This window comes from Delphinapterus leucas, chromosome 13, assembly GCF_059928025.1.
Source record: "Delphinapterus leucas isolate spDelLeu-1000000601 "Yukka" chromosome 13, BTC_Dleu_Yukka2, whole genome shotgun sequence".
Classification (NCBI taxonomy): domain Eukaryota; kingdom Metazoa; phylum Chordata; class Mammalia; order Artiodactyla; family Monodontidae; genus Delphinapterus; species Delphinapterus leucas.
The window spans coordinates 14,500,257-14,521,020 of NC_143141.1; the positions used below are offsets into that span (position 1 = coordinate 14,500,257).

Genomic DNA, 20,764 nt, shown 5'->3' on the forward strand with positions numbered 1-20,764 from the left:
AAAGATCTCTGCATTTGCTTTTAAAGTCTCAGGTAATTAGATTAGACCCACCTCAGTAATCAAGTATAATCTCCCTATCTTAAAATCAGCTGAGTAATTACCCTAATTACATCTGTAGAATCCCTTTGCTACATAAGGTAACATATTTGTGGGTAACATGGGGAGGAAGGCCATAGGATCAAGGTCATGTGCTGCATGCCACAGGAAGGCATCTGATAACTAGGGTATTTGGAGCATGTGCACAGGTATGGGTAGAATCGAATCCCCCTCTCTTCCTGACCCATGTGGAGGCCTCTTCTGGTCCCTCGTTAGTCCCTCTGAACTGGTGCTGTCCATGCAGTTTGTGGGTGGAAAGTGAGGGTCCCTTTCCTCTCTCCTGGCACCGTGGGCTCTGCTTCTGCAGGGAATGGTTCGTTGAGGCCCTTCCCTGCCTGCCTCGGCACAGCCTGGACACACCCTCAGTCTGCTTTCTCTTTTCCTGCCAACCTCCAGGTATTACAGATCATGGTCTCCTTCTAGGAGAGTCCTTCCTCTCCATCCTCCCTCTCGCCCTGGGAATGGACATGGGATAGACCCATCAGACACAGGGCCCCCTTTCCCTTCCAGGGAATGGACACCAACTCAGCTGCTCTAAGCTCTGTTTATAATTGAAAGGGGGGCGGGGTAGTCCTGCACCTTCTGGCTTCCTAGAAGCATCTTTAACTTTTGTTTACTTCCAGGACTGGAGATCACCCCTCATGTGTATACTCTTCCCGTCACTCTTCACTCATCCCCATCCTGCTCTCTTCACCCCTCCACCAGGGCAGTTCCCTCTTCATTGGTAACTTTTAGAAACTTTCTGTGTTGATGAAAACAGCAGTTGTGTATGGTCACAGAAGAGATAGGATGGGGGCTTCCCTGGCGGCGCAGTGGTGGAGAGTCCGCCTGCCGATGCAGGGGACGCGGGTTCGTGCCGGGTCCGGGAGGATCCCACATGCCGCGGAGCGGCTGGGCCCGTGAGCCATGGCCGCTGAGCCTGCGCGTCCGGAGCCTGTGCTCCGTAACGGGAGAGGCCACAACGGTGAGAGGCCCGCGTACCGCAAAAAAAAAAAAAAAAAAAAAGATAGGATGATGGCTTTTTTCACAATTTGTATAAGTGATTTCATTTAATTTTTTAAAAACTATAAAATAATACATACACATGACAAAATAAAATTGAAACAATACACTAAAAAGTAAGTAGGTGCCTCTTCTTGTCCTCTATTCTTCTATGTTGGTGGCTTAGGGGCAGGATTCTTTTTTCCGCTGTAGTGTGTGTGTGTGTGTGTGTCTGTCTGTCTGTCTGTCTCTCTGTCTAGCCTCCCTCTGTCCACGCTCTTCCCTTCCTTTCCTGTCCTGGCTAAGATACACAGCCTTTACTCCTACCCAGGATATCTCGTTCCACAGTAGAGAGGTAGGGAGGTTTCCCACTTATGTTCTGTGGCGTGAGGCTTTAGATTTCAGCAGTAGCTCTCAGCTTCTTTTGATACCACGGGGCAGCTGGCATCCCCAGGGACCTTCTCAGGTGGCCTGCAGGCCTTACCGACAGTCACTGGCAACTTAGACTAAAACTTGAGGCCCACTCAGTCCTAAGCTCATTTCCTCACTTGGATCTGCAAAGGGGAGAGGGCCCTCACCCAACAGAGAGTAACGTGTAGAGACTTCTGAGAGATTTGCTTTGGGCCTACCAAGGTTGAGCTGATGCCAGGTACATAGTAAGAATTATGAAGTGGATGTTTGTGGGCGGCGGATGGAGATTTGGAGAGAAGCAAGGCTCTTGATCCTCACTGAGACACCGTTCCATATCACATTGCACATTATGGGGTCACCTGTTGGTTTCCGCTCTCTCGCTAGATGATAAACCCCTAAGGGCGAGGACATGCCTAACCTAGCTTTGGTTTCCCTGTATTGCTTAGCACAGACCTTTCACCTCATAGCTTTGCAATAGAATTTTCCCCACTGAATGAATCAATCAATAAGCTAGTTGTTATCTTTGAGTAGAAAGTGGGGCAGGAAAAAAGCTTGAGGAGAGAAATTGAAAGAAAATGTAGTGATTGCTAACAGTAGGAGGCAGTCTTGAGATTCGAGTTTTGCTACTAGGACTCTAAAGGAGCCTACTTTTAACCAAAGTCCTGGAAAGGTCGAGAATTAGCAGGCTGTAACCTCTTCCTTTTTTCTTCTGTGGATATTCATGTCAGCTTTCTGCCCAAGGAACAAACCCATTCCATTGTGATTCTTCTATAGCTAGTGGATTTCGCTTCAAAGGAAGCTCCATCACCCAAGGTGGACAGGGGAATACAGAGGAGCCCTCTGTGTCCTGGTCTAGAGATGCCAGGGAGGGCGGTATCTTGGTGGTCTGGAGACCACCAAGTGAAGTCTGCTACCGCAATTGGTCATTGGAGATGCTTTGCCAGCCTGACAAGAGAAGATTTGGGAGGTGAAGCCAGAAGGTTAGGAGGCAGGAAGGTTTTCAAAGGCTGCGTCAGCATGGATGGGGCACACGGGAAAGATCCTGAAGAACAGGAAGCTCAGTAGCAGGCTGGCCAAAGAACAAAGGGTCTCTGGCAGCCCAGAAGGATTGCTCAGGATCTAACATTCTCCCCCCCCACACCCCCGTCCAGCCTGGGGCAGGCTCTTACGGTTGGTCCTACACTGTGAGGGTGTGACTGTGGGCAATTAGCCTCTTGTACCTATGTCTGCACAGAAGTACAACCTCTATCTGTAAATTAGATGCCCGCAGAAATTCCACTTCTGGGCATTTTCCTAAAGGCACGTTAGCATAGGTACATAAAGAAGCATGCTCCAGGAGATTCACTGCAGCTCTCTTGTAGTAGCCAAAGATTGTAACCTTTTGTAAATATCCATTCATGGGGGTCTGGGTAGATGCTCACGCCCCCATACACAGCCATTAAGAAGAGTGAATAATAAGAACCTGCTGTATAAAAAAATAAATGAAATAAAATTAAAAAAAAAAAAAAAGAAGAGTGAGGCCTGGGGAATTCCCTGGCGGTCCAGTGGTTAGGACTCCGTGCTTTCACTACCAGGGCCCGGGTTCGATCCCTGGTTGGGGAACTAAGATCCCGCAAGCCACATGGTGCAGCCAAAAAAAAAAGAAATCCCCAAAGTGCACTGTTAATCGTGTGTGTGCAGTAGGGGGAAGCAAGGCGTAGGAGGGGGTGCAGCGAATGCCGCTAGGTGAGCATGGGGGACATTACGGGAGTCATATGTACCCACACAATTGTATATCTTAGCCCTAATCCACTTCTGGAAGGATGCACAAGACACATGCTGCTTATGCTTTTGGAAAAGCATCCAGGATGGGAAGGAGACTCTGCTATATACTCTTTTGGACTTCTAGAATTTTTTAAACTATGTGCACGCATGACCTATTTTTTACAAAACCCGTCTTTTACATAATAAACAAAAGAGCAGCAGTGTGACAGAACCCCTGGGATTATCTGTGAATCTTGGGTTGATGCCTGAGCTTTGCAGGTTCATTTGTCCCTTGGGGCTGACAAATACTTGTTTTCCAGACCAAACTTCCTTCACTGTTCATCACCAGAGTGTTCAATTACGGGAGAATCACACCTCTGTTCCTTCAGCTCCTTCTCTTTTCTGGCTGTGAAACATTAAGCAATCTTGACATGAAAGTGTCCTATAGTTGCTAAGGGAATATTCAGGAAGGGCCTGCCAGAAGAGAAGGCCGTGAACTAGGACAAGGAGAGGAGGAGGGGGTGGGGCCGCTGATTGGAGTGACATGAGAGTTAAAGGGCTCTGAAATGACTTGCTAGAAATTGCTCTTTGTTTGGGCTCTTATCAGGGAGGATGCCTGGGAGGGGTTTACTTTTCTGATGCCTCAGACTAGCCCAGGTGTCACTTTCCTTCATCGCATCTGTTTTAATGGTACCCAGACTTTGTTTTCAGGTCTGGTAAGACATGCAGACACAGAAATGACTATCATGAAGGAATAAGTTCGTTATATTCACAGATCCCTAGAGGTACAGCCCGCTGCACAGAGCCACATGGGGAAGCACGGGGCTGATCAGGAAGCAGAGGCAGTAAGTGTGGGCAAGAGACTGTATTGTGGTTTCCATGGGAGAGGCAGTCTCTCCAGAGTCAGCAAGGTCCCAAGATGTCAAAGCATCAGAGTACAGAAAATTTTAAAATATGGTTAATACACATCCGGCCTGCCAAGTATGGTTGCACAGGTTGTTCATAGCACAAGATGTCTGGCCAAGGAGGCGAGTGGAGCTGAAATTCGGATGAAGCCCTGTTTGCAAGCCATGTGCTCCCAGGACTGCATCCAGCTGAAGGACTTGGCTTTTTCTCACACGTGCAGAGGCACCACGTGGGTCAGCAGAGGCCCGTGATGGCACTCATCTCAGGTTGCTATTCTATATTAATCGTGATGATTTGAGCAATCTCTGTTTCCTTGACTGGACTACCAGTTCCAAGGACGCCAGAACCTTGTCTATGTTTCCCGCTAGACTGGAAGCTCCAAGAGAGCAGGGGTCAGGTCTTCTTTGCTTCCCACTGTCTCCTTGGTGCTCAGCACCGGCTGCCACGTATGGGTGCTGGGTGAGTGTTTATGGGATGCATAAACACATGGCACGCAGGACTTTAAACTTCAGAATCGTATGTTATCTGTATCCTGAACTCTTCTTTCTTCCGGCACCAAAAAGATCAAGACCTTTTTGCCTGCTGTTGGTTTCTTTAATTAAATTTAATTTTTTAAATTGAAGTAGAGTTGATTTACAACGATGTGTTTGTTTCAGGTGTAAGCAAAGTGATTCAGTTATATATATTTTTCAGATTCTTTTCTCTTATGGGTTATTACAAAATGTTAAGTATAGTTCCCTGTGTTATACAGTAGGTCATTGTTGGTATCTATTTTATATATAGTAGCATGTATATATTAACCCCAAACTCCTAATTGATGCCTCCCCTCCTCCCCGCCAGCCTGCTGTTGGTTTGAATAGGGTGAGTAGCATCCTCTTTCCTGGCAAGAGTTGGGCTCCCGTCCCTGCCTTTTGGGGACTAAGAAGATAGCCGAGGAGGGGAGGCTTTCACTCTCAGTCTGGCGATTCTTTGTCAGCTCCGCCCTACTGTAAATCCCTACTGTAAATCCCTACTGTAAATCCTGTGTTTGTGCCTTCGTGGCCTCCAGTGAAGAGTGAATGACCGGGAAATTGGGCACGGCTGGTTGTGGCATCTGGGCCTACAGGAGCCCCGGCTCCAACCGAAATGAGCAGAGCTCGGACGGAAGCTCCAGCTGTTGTCAAGCACGGTCATAGGGTGATTGCTGGAGAGACCCCAGGTCCCTGGCTTGCTTGACAAGGAAAGAAAACACGAACCGGCTTTGGGAATTCCCTGGCGGTCCAGTAGGTTAGGACTCAGTGCTTTCACCGTTGAGGGTCCAGGTTCAATCCCTGGTTGGGGAACTAAGATCCCACAAGCTGAGCCGTATGGCCAAAGAGGAAAAAAACAAAAAATGAACTGGCTTTCAAGAGGCCTTGGGCTTGTGCCTCGGATGTGCTTGTGTGTGCATACACCTTCATGGGAATCTGGGGGCCAGGCGGCCCTGTGCAGGCAGGAGAGGTGTCTGTGCCCCCAGGTCTCATGTTTCAAAGGCTCAGGGCGGAGTTGCTGAGAACCTAATGGAATGTGTATTTTCTCGTCTCTCTCCAGGTTTCCATTCTATTATGAACTAAAAATAGCATTTGTAGCCTGGCTGCTGTCTCCCTACACAAAAGGCTCCAGCCTCCTCTATAGGAAGTTTGTACATCCCACGCTGTCCTCAAAAGAAAAGGTAATTTATGTTGCTCTGCCTTGCACTCCTTCCAGCGAGTGAAAAAATTTTAAAAAGTGATTAAAAAAAAAAGGCAGGTTGTTTTATTGCAGGAGGCTCTAAATTGACTCTTATTTCCCCCGTCCAACATTCGTTCCTTCTAATCTTTCTTTTTTAAGTCTATTTTTATGACCTGTTTAGAAATAGTGGTGAAATTCTCCAAAGGATGTTATTCATCATTATTTATTGTAAAACATTGCCATACATTGAAACAAAAAGCAGAAAAGATTCACTCGTAATTCAACTCCCCAAACTGAATTTCCTTCCTTTCATCAGGCTCAGCCCCTATCCTTTTGCAGATAGGATTTTTACATAGACTATTAAAATACTTTAAAAACTTAACATAAACAGGAACGCTGAAGCCTAGAGAGATTAAATGATTTGAACTTGTACCCAGATAGCTACTAAAAGAGACTGGAATATAATACATTTCTAGTATGTTTGCTTTATTGCTCAATGATAAAATGTATGCTACCAGTGAAATACCTGCTACTTTAGTAATTATCAGTCAATAAGTATTAATGAGAATAGTCATAATAATTTGTTTCATGCTGTTTATCTTTTGTGTTTGTTTCGCTTCAAAGTACTTCACATACATCCTTGAAATGAAAATGCAGGTTTGTCTATTGTCAGAGATGGAAAACATAAGATAGGGAGAGATTGCAGGAAGGGGTCAACAATAACTAAGGATTCAAGGGGGAATTACAACTTACACCTCTTGAAAAGAAATTTAAGCTACTTATAAGATAATGTCACTGTCTATAAAATTATTTTTTGTTTAACATCTCCACTGAACCTAATTTGCCGGATTTGTTTTCAATGGATTGTTCCATTGTTTTCTTAAGATCTCATACAGTAATAGATGCCGAGACCACTAAAATAAACATGACCTCTGTCTTATTAATTGGTTTGGTAGCTCCTTTTTAAAGTTCAATCCAGTCTGTGAAATGTTTCTTTAAAATAAAATTTTAAGCGTACATTAAAAAAAAAAAAAGTCACTCCAAACCAAGAGGCAACAACAAAAAAGCTGAGCAGATGCAATATTTATCTTCTGAGATCTTAGACATGATGGCATAGCATCCTTTTTCACTTGGTCTTCCTAATGACCCACGACAGTCACCACACATAGTATATAGTTCCTTCTGTTGACTTCTTATCTTAGAATAAATTCTCAGGACTGGGATTACTGGGTCCAACATTGTATAACTCATTAATGATATTATATGACTTTCTAAACTGATTGTGTGGTCGGATCCTACAGTATGAATTAGGAGCACTGTTGGTGGCTTGATACATTCATTTCTATTGCTTCTGAAAGTTGGATACTTTGGACTTCCAGGGGAAGCCTTTGAGTATATCGGTTGAATGAGCAGGCTCCTGTAGACGTTTCTGAGAATCTGTTTAGGAACTAGGACACACTTCCCATCTCAGAGAGTGAATTTTGAGGAATGGTAATCCCTGTCTCGACCTGGTTATCAAATCTCTATTCTTCCTACTTCCCTTTCTCCAAACGCTGGACTTACCCTGAAGCTGCCAGTGTAATTTCCATTGAAACGAAGGTGACTGACTCTTAAGCGCTGCCAAGAATCACTTCTGGAGTCGGCCAGGGGTCGCAGTGGAAACTTAGTGTGGTGACTTCTTGAAGAAGCTTAAACAAGGACAAGGCAGGGGGTTGACTGCCCACCTGCATACCCCAAAGCAGGAAGGAAGTGCACCGATGTGCTGAACTTCAAATGAAATGCAGGGCAAGTGTCATTGACTGAACTCTGCAATGAGCTCCTGTGATTCCAAAACAACTGTTTTCTTAAAACAGTGACAACAACCACCCAAACCAAACAAACAAAAAGAATGAGCCAACGTTGATTCAAATTTGAACAGAACCAATATCTTACTTGGTCTCGGTCCCTGAAGTAGATGTCAATCCTCTTTCCCACCTCACCTTTACCTTGTGGTATGATGCTGGATGACTTCTAATTTCTGCTTTTATTTTGTTATCTGTAAAATGATCTTCTCTATCAACAAAAATAACACCTATTTCTTTCTATGTCCTAATCCCTCCCATCGATATATACATGGCGAGGGATTTGGGTATCGTATGAAATAACTATGGAATAACAGAATTTCAGAGCTGCTGGGGCCTGACCTCCTTGAGATAAGGAAGATGACAATGGTTCTTGGTTATTGAAACCAGCCACTGTGTCAGGTGCTTTTCTGGAATGATTGCATGTAATCCTCACCTTGCTCCACAAGTTAGGTGCTACCAGGGTCCTCATTTTTCAGAAGACAGAACCATGAATAGAGGCTAAGTTCTTGCCCAGGTCTGACAGCCAGTTAGTGGCAATGCCAGAGAGAATGAGTGATTGGGCACAAGCCCCCAAGCTCAGCGCCCAGGAGAAGGGAGAAAGAACAGAGATTTATTTGAGCTTTCCAACTCAGTGTGCCTCTGTTTTCCTTTGACAGGAAATCGATGATTGCCTGGTCCAAGCAAAAGACCGAAGTTATGATGCCCTTGTGCACTTTGGGAAGCGAGGCTTGAACGTGGCGGCCACGGCGGCGGTGATGGCTGCTTCCAAGGTACCATGCTGGGACCTGACCACCATGGCTGTAACTTGCCCAGAGACAGGCTAAGGACCGATCAGGTTCCTCATCCCTTTTGGGGTCCCATTGAAAATCTGAGGGGAAAAAGGGTGAATCTTGCCCCCAGAAAACTGCACACCCCCACACACAAATGATTTATGCAATATTGAGAGGTTCCTAGAGCCCCTGAAGCTCATCTGTGGGTCTCAAGAACCTCTAAAGTACTTGGAGTGTAATCCTTGGATGCAGAGAAGAGAGAAGGGGAGGAGAGGGAGCTCTTCTCTGCAATTTCCTAGGGTGCATTGGGAGAGTCACCTAAATAGACAGGTGCAGAGACTTATTACCTGAGTGAGTGGGTGCACTCCATGCTCACGTGGCCCCACAGATCCAGGGGAAGGAACCCAGGGTCCTAGAATAAGTTGAGTGGTTGAAACCGGGAGGATGATGATATGTGTAGCAGCAGTAACTAGAGGTAGAGGAGGTTTGAAATAAATACTGGTCTTGTGGGATATTGTGATATAAGCAATTACTTCTTTTTTCCACCCAGCCCTGTTCAAAGGCCCTCTGTGTTCCTTCCCAGCTTCCTCTCCCATTACATTCTCCTTGTCGCTTTGTCGATTTCTCGTTATGTGCTCAGCCCTGAAAAATTAAACTGGTAGATGTTTACTCTCAGAGCAAATTCAGCAGATTGCCCTAGTGTTTCCTGGTGACAACACCTTCCTCCAAATCCAGAGGTACAGTAGGGGTCTACAGTTGGCTGAGGGTGGAGGAAAGGCAGTTATGCTTATGTCTGGAGAGATACAGTGGTTGGGAGGTGAGCTGTATTAGCAAAGGGAAGCTATGAATCCTGGGTGGCAATGTGAGGGTTTGGGGGAAAGAGAGGGTAGAGCTGTGGAAGGGTTTGGAAGAGGACAATTAATACAGATCTTCGTGCTCCATGGGCTCCCAGTGGATGGTGGGATGGAGGGTGTTGATAGCCAGTTGGGTCAGGGGACTGAGCTGGGTTTTCTGGGCACTGAACCAGGGAGAGGCACTTTAGGAGCATTTCTGGGAGAAAAACTTAGCACACAGGGCTGGGAGTTTGAAAAGCACCTTCCACATAAAGTCAAGGAGTTCTGCAGACAAAGGCTGGTGGGGAGACAGGAGAACCAAAGGGGAGTGATTCCTATTTCAGAGAAGGACCAGGTGCTTCTGTAACACAGAACCATAGTGAAGTGTTCCGCTGGTACCTGGAGGGTCCCTGTCCACCTTAGGTACAATAGTAGCTGGCAAAGTGATGAATCCCAATGAGTATCATTGGAGGGGAAATTCCGCTTTGGTATCTGGAGGAGATGTATCAGGATTTACAAAGAGCAGTGAATTCTAAGATCCTTCTGTTTGAGATGCAGTCGTTTTAGGCTTTTGTGTTTAAGCTGACAGAAAAGAGAACTCAGAATTGCTAAATTCTGAATTCATCAGGCTAACTTTGCCACATAAAGCTACAGAAGCCTCCCAGGCCCTCTCCCCACCCCATCTTTGCTTCTGCACCTGAAGGAATATAGGTTACTGCTCTTTTCTCAGCTCAGTTGTAGAGTATCAGTGTGGTATATTTATCAGGGTGGCTCAGTACCGGTCACCAGGCCACTCAGCCGTGTGTGTAAATTATATTCTTATGGTAATTCTGTAGGGCCATCCTTTTCCAGGTCTGCCTCAAGCTAGAACCTCCTGAGTCTTGATACCATCTTGGCCAGTCACCGCCAGTCCCTCTGACCACCGGGGAAGCCCGTGAGCCTAGGCCTCCAGCCGGGCACCTTACAACTAACCTGAAGGAAGCTCTAGATAGTCTGAAACTTGCCTCAGAAAATAGCTGCTCATTAGTTCTTTCTAGTTGGGCTAAAGTAGTGAGGGACGCCTGCTTCCTGCTGAATTTGGTTTCAGACAAGAAAATTTTCTGCCTTGTGGGGGCTTTGCTTTTCCTCTCTAAATATCTTGAGAGAGAAAACACTCTTCTTTCCCCAAAATAATGCCCTCTGTTTTTGAAACAGATGTGTACTTTAAAAAAGAAAAGAAAAGAAAAAGAAGTAAAATTCAACCTGGCTGAGGGATAGATCAGTGGTTTCCATAGTAACAATGGACCACTCCAGGCCGCGGCCAAAGGATGATACGTTACCACTGGGTTCAAATCTGGCTTTAGTATCCAAACCACCTGGGAAGCTTTGTTTTTCATTTTTAAACAGATTCTCAGATGTGCTGAATCAGAATCTCAGGCAGTGAGCCCTTGAATCTCTATTTTTAACAAGTTCCCCAGATGATTTTTAAACAGCCAACTTGGACTCCCCTGGTGGCTCAGTGGTTAAGAATCTGCCTGCCAATGTAGGGGACACGGGTTCGAGCCCTGGTCCAGGCAGATCCCACATGCCGCGGAGCAACTAAGCCTGTGCACCACAACTACTGAGCCTGTGCTCTAGAGCCAGCAAGCCACAACTACTGAGCCTGTGTGCCACAACTACTGAAGCTCCTGCGCCTAGAGCCCTTGCTCCCCAACAAAGAGAAGCCAGCTCGATGAGAAGCCCTTGCACTGCAACGAAGAGAAGTCCCCGCTCACCGCAACAAGAGAAAGCCTGCGTGCAGCAACAAAGACCCAACGCGGCCAAAAATAAATAAATAAATATATTTTAAAAAATAAGTAAATAAAACAAACAGCCAACTCTTTACATGTCGCTGCCTGAGGGCCCATCCAGAACCATACACCACAGGTGATGAGGGTTAAAACAGGTAACTTTTTTAACATTCCTGGAATGCAGATTTAGCTCCTGACAAGCATTAACCTTGAGAATGAGAAAGCTGCGTCCAGAACAACCTTGTCGATTACCCCCAGGGGAGCAATCAAACCAATTTTGTGAAAAAAAGACACTCTGCCCAGTCACAGTGGCTAGGGTGACCATATACTGTTCAAACAGGACACATCTGAGAGTGAAACGGTGCTGTAATTATTACGCTGGGACAACAGGTAGAAACTAGGTCTGTTCCAAGCAAACCGGAGTTTATGGTCGCCCTACTCATGGCTCCATTTTACATCTCTTGGACCCTGCCTGTCTCCTCCCAGAAAACACCCTCAGCCTACAAGTTCTTACTGTAAATATCCACTACATTTAGCCAAACAGCTGCAGGAGAGAGGGTGAGGGGACTGAGAGCCTCCCTCTGAGTTCAGACAGATTGAAGGGAGGCTGGGACCAGGTGACCGGATGAGGGCGGTCACTCCTTCGTCATCTGCTGTATTTTCCATCCTTTGATGGCTCCCCAGGAGGAAACTGCAGAACTTAACCAGAAGAATGAAAGATCTTCTGCCTACACTTTTAGTTAATCCTTTTTTTCCTTATAACTTTGGACCCAGAGCCCTTTCTCTAAAAAAATGAATGTTTGCAGGGTTTTTGGATCATCATGAAGTGTGAAGAAGCTTTGTAAACCATATCATTGTACAAATATAAGTTGTTATTAATGTTAATGTTTTATCTTAGAATAGAAAAGCTAAAACAAACAAACAAAATTACACGTTGGAAATTTCTCCCCAGGCCTATTAACCCCCAGCCCATCCCTCAGTTTTCCCCAAGTTCTAATCCTTGTCCCCGGGAAGTAGTGATACATTTTTTCTTTCAGCAAAAGCTGCTCTGTCTCCTTCCTAGGGACACACATCGGTAGTACCTTCTTTCTAAGTGTCCCTAGTCTCTTGGCTGGCTCTGAGCTTAGATATTAGCTGTTTCCCAGCCAGTAATTCCACCCAGAGGGAAAATTGAGCCCCACGTCTTTTTAAGACTAGAATTGGAAATCTCTCGCTTTTTAAAATTAATACTCTAGAAACTCATTAGTTAAGCAAAACACATTCTCACGGGAAGAGAAACAATAGTGAGAAAAACCAATTGATCAAGAGTTTTAAAACTGTCAGGTGTTTTAAAACTGACTTCCCTGGCGGTCAAGTGGTTAAGACTACGCCTTCTAATGCAGGGGGTGTGGGTTCGATCCCTGGTCGGGGAACTAAGATCCCACATGCCTCGTGGCCAAAAATTAAAAACATAAAAAAAAACCAGAAGCAATATTGTAATAACTTCAATAAGGACTTGAAAAATGGTCCACATAAAAAAAATCTTCAAAAAAATCCCCCCAAACTGTGAGGTATCCAGGCCACCTTATTCCCCTTGACATTTGAACCATATCCTAGGTCTCTTCCACCTTCCCACTTCTCAGGCCTGGTAAACCAATCTTGCTTTTGACCTGTCTCATAACTTGAAAAATAATGCCCTTTTACTTTCCCTGGAGATCCTATCCCTAGAACGGTTCCAGTGCTGACAATAGTGTTATTAAAGTCACCTGTTTAAGACAGCTGGTCCAAGTAAAGCTGGCGTTCTGTGAATTAGGGATGCTTCTTCCCCAGATTGCGTGTGGGCTTTTTCCCCCCTAGAATCTAGTATTTCCTGTTAGATCGTGAGCTTCTGGCCATGAGTGACTCTGGATTCTTTTCCTTTGTTTCTTGCTTAGAAAAAACCCAAAACCAAACTTTGCTAACTTGTCTGGTGTTTTGCACTCATTAAACCTTGTTGATGGATCTGAAGAATAAACTTTTTGCTGCCTCCAATCCTGCTCTGCCCAAAATGGTAGCCACTTGCCGCGTGTGGCTATTTAAATTAATTGAAATTAAGTAAATTTTAATATTCAGTCTTTACTCACCCGCTTTCAAGTCCTCGGCAGCCAGTGTGGCTGGTGGCTGACACAGGGATAGAACGTTCCCACCATCGCAGAAAGGTCTCTTGGGCAGCACTGTCCCAAGCCTTCTGTTAAGCCTCTTGGGTTCTCCTTTGCCTTATTTCCATCTTCTCGCCTGCAGTGCTCTGCTTTGACAAGGGCCCCTCCCTTACCCACTTGGCCCTTTGGGGCCTCTGTATATGAGGTTCACGAGGAAAACGGGCAGATGGAGACTCAGCCTACGGCATTGCCCATGGTGGATCTTTCCGTTTCTTCATCTTCTCCCCTGGTCCGGCTCTGCTTTCACACCGTGACCTCCACTTTGCTGACTTGCCAGCCAAAGCTCAGGTACTTTGCCTGCAGTTATGGTCAGTGGCCACCAGGGTATAGCCCAGCCTTGGTTATAGCCCTAGCATCTGAACACCTAGGCACAATCACAGAGAGATAAATTATAGTGTTTTCCCACTCATTTAAAAAAAAAAAAATTCCCACTCAATTTTGCTTTAAAAACAAACTCTTTAAACAGTTCAACATAGTTTTAAAAAGTGTCCTCTCCCTCTGATCCTTATTTTTTATCCATCACTGCTTTATCTAAACCTCTTGCTTGAATAAAAATACTGCTTTCAAACGACATGGAACTTTATTCTTGGAACCAGAAGCTCATTCTGGAAAGTTCATAAGCCTAGTGATTTGGGGCTTCTGACCAGACTGGAGTTGTTTGCCTTTGCCTTTGTTTTCTTTCTTGCCAAAAAAAACCCCACAATAGACAAAAGCAAAAACTACCTGTTTACGATTAATCAGAGGGCAGGTGTTAATTTTCTTTTTATAAAACCTCCCTGTATCCACTCATGCTTTGAATGTATGTCCAAGGAAGAAGAGAAGACTGCTGTCCCTTTTGGATCCCTGTGTCTCCCTTGTCTGGCTTCGCACACTTGTGTCTGCTGAATCTAAGTGGCTGAGGACTCTAGGAAGTTTCATGCTTGTCCCTTCACCCCCTCAGAGGAACATTTCCCAGCCTCTGCGCTAGCTTATGTCAAGTTAGCCCTCTTTCTTCTGTTTAAGCCAAGGACTGTGTAACATAAAATTAATATTTAGAGTTCACCATGGCAACCATTTAAACACCAAGATTACATAAACTGTTATGGACAACCTGCTGAAAAAATTTAGGTAGAGGGTAGGGAATACTTCCCTCCCAGACAAATCAGCTTGCACTGGAGCTTATTTCCAAAACCTGAAGCAGCACCAAGCAGGCCTTGTCCACTGTGGTTCTACCACACTCGCCTTTGTTCCTCGACACCCTGTCTTCCTCCCGATGTTTCTACTTGGAATGTTACCTCACCTTACTCCACTCCATAGATGGTGAGGTGGATTGAAACAAACAAGAGACTCAGTCTCACAAGTCAGCAGAAGGCGGAGTTGCCGGTCTGATATTACTTGCCAAATCTCTGTTCCAAGTTTGTCTGTGGAGATCATATGTAGCTGGAGGCATCGAGGGTCCCAGTGGAAAGAGAGAAGCCCACCTGCCTGCATGACCTCTGAGAAGAGCCTGGTTGAAACCTAGGAGGTCTGAGAAAGCACTTGGCTGTGGTGATGCACCTTCCTTCCTGGTCACCTCCTCCCCCCTGACTCCTGTCTCCTGGCTCTCCCTCCCTCCTCCCGTCACTCCCTCAGTGTTGGGGGGAATTCTCCAGGGCCCCGCCTTGCTCTCCTCTCCATCCCAGAGCCACTCATCCTTTCCCTCACCTTCAGCTGTCACCACCTGTTGCTCCTGGTTCCCAGATCGGCTCCTCTCCCAGGTCTCAAGTCCAGCATTTCTGGTTCTCTGAACATCTCCTCCCTGTCTCCTGGTACCTTCAGTCAGCATCTCTCTAACTCCAAGTGTATCCCTGCTCTTGTGTCCCAAATTTCTGATGACGACAAAATCACCATCCTCTCTGGACCCCAAGCTCCAAATTTCAGTCATCTTTGAGTTCCTCCTTCCTCCGATTGACTCTTCGAGTCCTGCCCATTTGATACCCCTTCCTTCCTTCCTTCCTTCCAGGCCCTCTTCCAGGCACCCTCCCTTCTAGCTTGGACTGTTGCAGTAGCCACTCAAGGGGTCACTGCCACTCTCCCTTCCTGTTTGAGGCCTGTGCATTTGGCCCTGATCCCAACCTTCCTGTCTAGTCTCTCCTGACCTTTCTGGTTCTTGTATACTGTACTTACAGCAACACCTTCAGTGCTGTTCTAGAAATAGCAACTCTGCTGTTTCTAGAATTTTCTCTTTCCTGCCTCTACTGATGCTAGTTCATCTGCCCCTGTTCCCACCTGTTTGAAATCCTGTCCACCCTTCAAGGTCAAGAGCCACCTCCTTCACAGCAGCCTCCTTAGATTCCTGGTGGAACTGGTCTCTCACTTCATGGCACCCCAGTGGCCCTCTTGTAGTCATTTATATCCATGTCTTATCTGCACCCCTACTAGGTGCACAGTAAATGGTAAAGGGATGAAGGATGGCTGTTCATATTTTTAGCTGTCACAGCCAGGAGAGCAATGCTTAGCAACAAGTATGAGCTTTGGAAATATGCAGACCCAGGTTAAAAAAATCCCAGCTCCAGGACTTCCCTGGCGGTCCAGTGGTTAAGATTCTGTGCTTCCAATGAAGGGGGTGCAGGTTCGATCCTTGGTCGGGGAATTAAGATCCCACATGCCACGCGGCCTAGCCAAAAAAACAAACAAAAAAACCCCCACCTCCCCCACTTGCTGTTGCACCTCTATGAGCCTCAGCCTCTCCACCTGCAAAATGGGCATGATAATGGTTTTTGCCACAAAACAGTCATGAGTCGATGTCCATAGAGACTTCCCAGGAGGCAGAGCTCATGCTGAGGCTACCTGTTGGTCACTTCTCCTGGGTCAGTTTGCTCTCTAAGGTTGACCATGATCTTCACTCACTGTTGAACCAATAAGAGAAACAAGTCCGATGCTGGCATTGGAAAGTTATTTACAGTCCAGACTCTTGTGGAGAGGAGGCTGTCTCCTGCTTGTGCGGATCTCTTCCCGTCTTTTCTCTGTGGTGCGGTAGCTTGGGCACAGTTGGGGCGTTGCCTGTGCCCTTGTTCCTCCCTGTCCACCTTGCCTGTGCTGTGTGGCGCTGGGCAAGCCACTCTCCCACCCTGGGCTTCAGGTCCCTCATCCGGTCGGGCTCTGGGCCCGACTTCCGCCTCCTCGTTCAGCCTTGAGGAGAGCAGTGTCCGAGTGGCAGCGTCTATATAACACGTAAGCCCCTGCCCCAAACCCCACCGAGAGAGAGAGGAATGTCAACCTGTGGGTTGTTAGGACAGGAAGGAGCCTTAGGTGCCACTTACTTCACAGGGGAGGACACCGAGATCCCAGTGCCCAAGGTCATGCTGCTGTTGGATGCCGAGCTGGGCTGAGAGCGATACTTCAGTTCCCAGTCCTGTGTTCCTGCATCACTCCAGACACCCCCATGGCCCCCTCCCCTCCACACACACTGAACTGACAATTCCTGGCCACATTCTGCTTGGATCACACCCCCAGGCCGTGAGGCCCCATGGCTGAGAGCCTGAGGGATGCCTGTCTGCCACTGAGAATTCTAGAGCGAGTCCCAGCCCAGGGTACTTTTAAGGTTGTCTGCCTGCGCTTCTGACCGTTTTATCTGGAGCACCTCTAGGAGTCAGGAAGGTACATTCATATACAAGAGACAGCCAGCAGCTGCCCCCAAGGCAGACTCCCACTTTGCCTTGAGGCAAGGCTGGGGCCACACTTAAATGCAGGTGGTGGGTCACAAGTTACCTTAAGAGACTAAAGATAGTTTCTTTAAAGCTTTATCACTGTGTCCTAATATAACATGGTAAATCAGCTGTACTTCAGTAAAAAGAAATTAGGATATTGAAAAGCAGAACAAATAAACAAAGCGTATCACTGTGATAAAGTGGGAAGTTCTAAACGCAGCTCCACTTTTCACTGAGCAAACTTGTCTTGTTGGATGCCCCACCTTTGGGTCCCCTACCTGACTCCTACTCCTTGAAGAGAGATCTGCCACAACTTTAACCTCCCCTCAGGGCCTGGCCTCTCCAAGGAGGAAGCCTGGACCAAGCAGAGCTTCCAGCTGGGTCTCACTGGTGGCCTTCTACACATGAGGGCTGGACAGCTGCTGCGTGTGGAGTCCTTCCCGGTGACCCCCAAACCCCATCACCTGGGTGCTGGCCTGGCTCAGATGACCAGGCCCTGCTCTGCTTTACAGGGACTCTGCTCATCTGTGTGCTGTTACTGTCTCGCTTCCCAGATCCAGGTCTTCATCTCCTCAGCAACTGCTGTCAGCACCTCAGATCCAGCCTGGCCTGAGGTGTTGGCCAGTGTCCCCAACCGGCCTCCCCTCACCAGTTAATGTTCATTTTTGCGCTTCATCTCCCATTAGGGGCACTTCCGGTCTTTATTGCAGACATCCATGTGCCCAGCTCCAACCTGAGGAAGGAAGGCAGAGCAGATACCGGGGGCCGCTCTCCATGTGTGCCACGCAGTGTGTCCAGAATGTTCTCATGACTCTAAAATCCCACTGTCTTCACTTTGCTCACTACCCAGAAACCTTCAGTGGAGCTCTCATCGAAGTCCAAGTTCAGGCAAAATACAGTTTTTCCAGACTGATCTCCCACTCGTCACCGGCACCCGAGCCTCTTCTCCTCAGACTGGCTCAATCTCAGTTTCCCAAATGCACCCGGGTTTTCCACTCTCACACCTTGGCTCCAACCACTGTCTGGCCACAATGTCCTTCCCCTCTCTTTCTGATGGTGCAGCCCTTGCCTCGCTCAAGTCTGAGCTCTTGGACGAGGCCTCCGCGGGTATTCTAGCCAACAGTACTCTCTCTCCGTCCCCTGAGCTTCTGTCGTATGTTTTGTCGTCTGTCATTTGCTGTCTTGTACGCCTTTGTGCCTTGATGCCTCAGCCAGACTGGGAGAACCTTGGAGTAGGAACCGTGTCATGTTTCCTATTCATGTTTGTTTCCCCTGCGGGGCTTCACTCAGCGCTTCAGGAACTCTCCAGCAGCGTTGACTGCGAAGGAAGGAATGAAGAAGTGAGTGAGTGAATGAGTGACTTGTAGGAGGCCAGGGCAGCATGGCTCCCTTCAACCCATTTTGTAGGTTTGGTGCCCATGGCTTTTTTTTTTCTTTTCCCTTTTATCAGGTGGTTCGACTCTTTCCTTTTGTCTCCTCTTTGGACCTCAGAGAAGGGCAGGTAACCCCGCTGAGAGATGTGACTAACTCCAAACTGAACCCTTCGGGGATGGAAGCCAGCAGCCACCTGTGCCCACTGGCCCATGGTCTGGATCGGAGCCAGGTGTCTCTCCTCCCGACAGCTGTGTGTGTACATGTGCGTTAATCCCAGAGCCGAGGCCCTGTCAGCCTCCTCCCAGAGCCTCTTATTGTGTTGATTTGGTAGCATCTAACATGCAATTAACTTATTTGGTTTTTTGGTTTGTTTGTTTCATGCCTGGAGAATGAATTGAATTTGACGATTGATGCTACAGTGGGAAGAATCCTTTCTCTCTCTTTTGTTTGTTAATCCAATTCTATGTCACGAACGAGGCCCTTGCCTTCATGCAGCATGTTGAGAAGGAGCCTGCTTGGCCTCGACGTGGAGCATGTATAGCTGTAGAGATTAACTGTTTTAGCGAGGTGGGAACCCTTTGGGAATTTAGAAGGAAGTTCTAACTCTTTCTTTTTTTCAAATATTTGAATCGCCAGTGGGAAATGTGGTTATGCTGGTGGCCTTGTTATCAACTGCCTGACTCACTAAAGCCTTTTGTCTTTATTCTCATTGTTATCAGTTGAAGGCAGTAGAAACCATGTGAGGTGAGGTGGGCTAAACTTTGTGCTCTGCTGGAGCCCCCTCCTGTCACTTGTGTCCCTGTCACTGGTGTCCCTTCCCCTGTGTGTCCCTCTGGAAAAGAGGACCTCGTCAAGGGCTTGCAGCCAAACTTAGTAACTGTTGAATCGGGGTTCTGTGGGCCCTAATGGCAGGTATTCTATTAGTGGTAAATTGTTTTACTTAGAATATCAGCTTTTTAAGGTTTTCCCAGGAACACACTCCCTCCTCTGACTAAGAGAAGCATCAAAATATAGAAAATTTGCTGTGTGTTAGCTACATGGATTTCTTATTCCTTACAAATTGGGGGAAGGATGAGGAATTAAAGTTCTCAGATTCACAACATTGTAAATCAACTGTACTCCAATAAAAATTAATTGTAAAAATTAAAAAAAAATTTACAGTACCTGTACATATAAATATGTATATAAAAGTACATATAAGTCCCTAAGGTTTATATCTTGAATCCATCTATAAAATTAGAAAAATGTAGTAATTAAATACAAATGAAAAACTACATCAATAAAATTAAAATACAAAAAAGATCTCAGATTAATAGAAAATTCAGTGACACAGTTTACTTTTTTAAATTTACTTTTATTTATTTATTTTTGGCTGCGTTGGGTCTTTGTTCCTGCACACAGGCTTTCTCTGGTTGCGGTGAGCAGGGACTACTCTTCGTTGCATTGCGCGGGCTTCTCGTTGTGGTGGCTTCTCTTGTTGCGGAGCACAGGCTCTAAGTGCATGGGCTTCAGTAGTTGCAGCACGTGGGCTCAGTAGTTGCGGCATACAGGCGCTAGAGCACAGGCTCAGTAGTTGTGGTGCACGGGCTTAGTTGCTCTGCGGCATGTGGGATCTTCCTGGACCAGGGCTCGAACCCCGTGTCCCCTGCATTGGCAGGCGGATTCTCAACCACTGTGCCACCAGGGAAGCCCCCACAGTTTACTTCTTAAAGTCCAATTTTCTAAGAGTTTTAGCCAGGAAAAAGAAAAGATTAAAGTAGTCAGGAATAGATTCCCCTCCCCTGCCCCCAAGATACTTCTGTGGGATTTCTGGGGCTCTAGGAGCCCAGCTGAGAGAGCCACTGGGCCATATGTTGTTGACGTGCCCAGAAAAAAGCAAGGTGAGCCTGTTAAAACAAACAGCATGTAAACAAGCAGCCACAACAAAACTGGGTAGACCCTGCTTATAATACTGTGGGGAATAAAGAGGTCAAAATATGACAATACAAGTAGGAGATTAGTTTTCATGGAAGGCTGTGGATGTGTTCCTTTCTGGTCCCATGAGGCTGGGCTCTAGAGTGCACGTGGGCTCAGCTGCCCCGTGGCATGTGGGATCTTAGTTCCCCAACCAGGGATCAAATTCGTATCCCCTGCATTGGAAGGTAGATTCTTAACCACTGGACCACCGGGGAAGTCCCATCTACTTCTACTTATTAAAAAGACTCTTTTGGAGTCTTTAGACATAGATTTTTCTGTGTGTCACTTTTGTATATGCAATAAAGGATATAGGCACCATAAATTGATTGAAGTCTTTCTAACCTTCACTTTCAGAATCTGATTCTTCTGAATCGCTTTGCAGCTCCATTCATCAGTATCCGTTTATGTTGAGGCCACATCACTCTGCTTTCTAGAGCGTTGGTGATGCAGAGCTTTTGTCTCTGAGATTTTCATCCATGCTGCTGATACCCATTCTGCCAGCTCTGATGTTGCCACTTTCTTCATCTTACTAGAAGGTGTCAGTAGA

General features: G+C 46.5%; 1 protein-coding gene across 1 annotated transcript in view; it reads left to right on the forward strand.

The window, feature by feature from the left end:
• The window catches only part of REEP1 (receptor accessory protein 1), a 109,760-nt gene that overhangs the window by 71,553 nt on the left and 17,443 nt on the right, over window positions 1-20,764 (forward strand). The window contains exons 4-6 of the mRNA XM_089922862.1: window positions 5,707-5,827; window positions 8,327-8,440; window positions 18,338-18,523. Of these exons, the coding sequence (XP_089778988.1) occupies window positions 5,707-5,827; window positions 8,327-8,440; window positions 18,338-18,523 (421 nt within the window). The remainder of the gene's footprint in view (window positions 1-5,706; window positions 5,828-8,326; window positions 8,441-18,337; window positions 18,524-20,764) is intronic.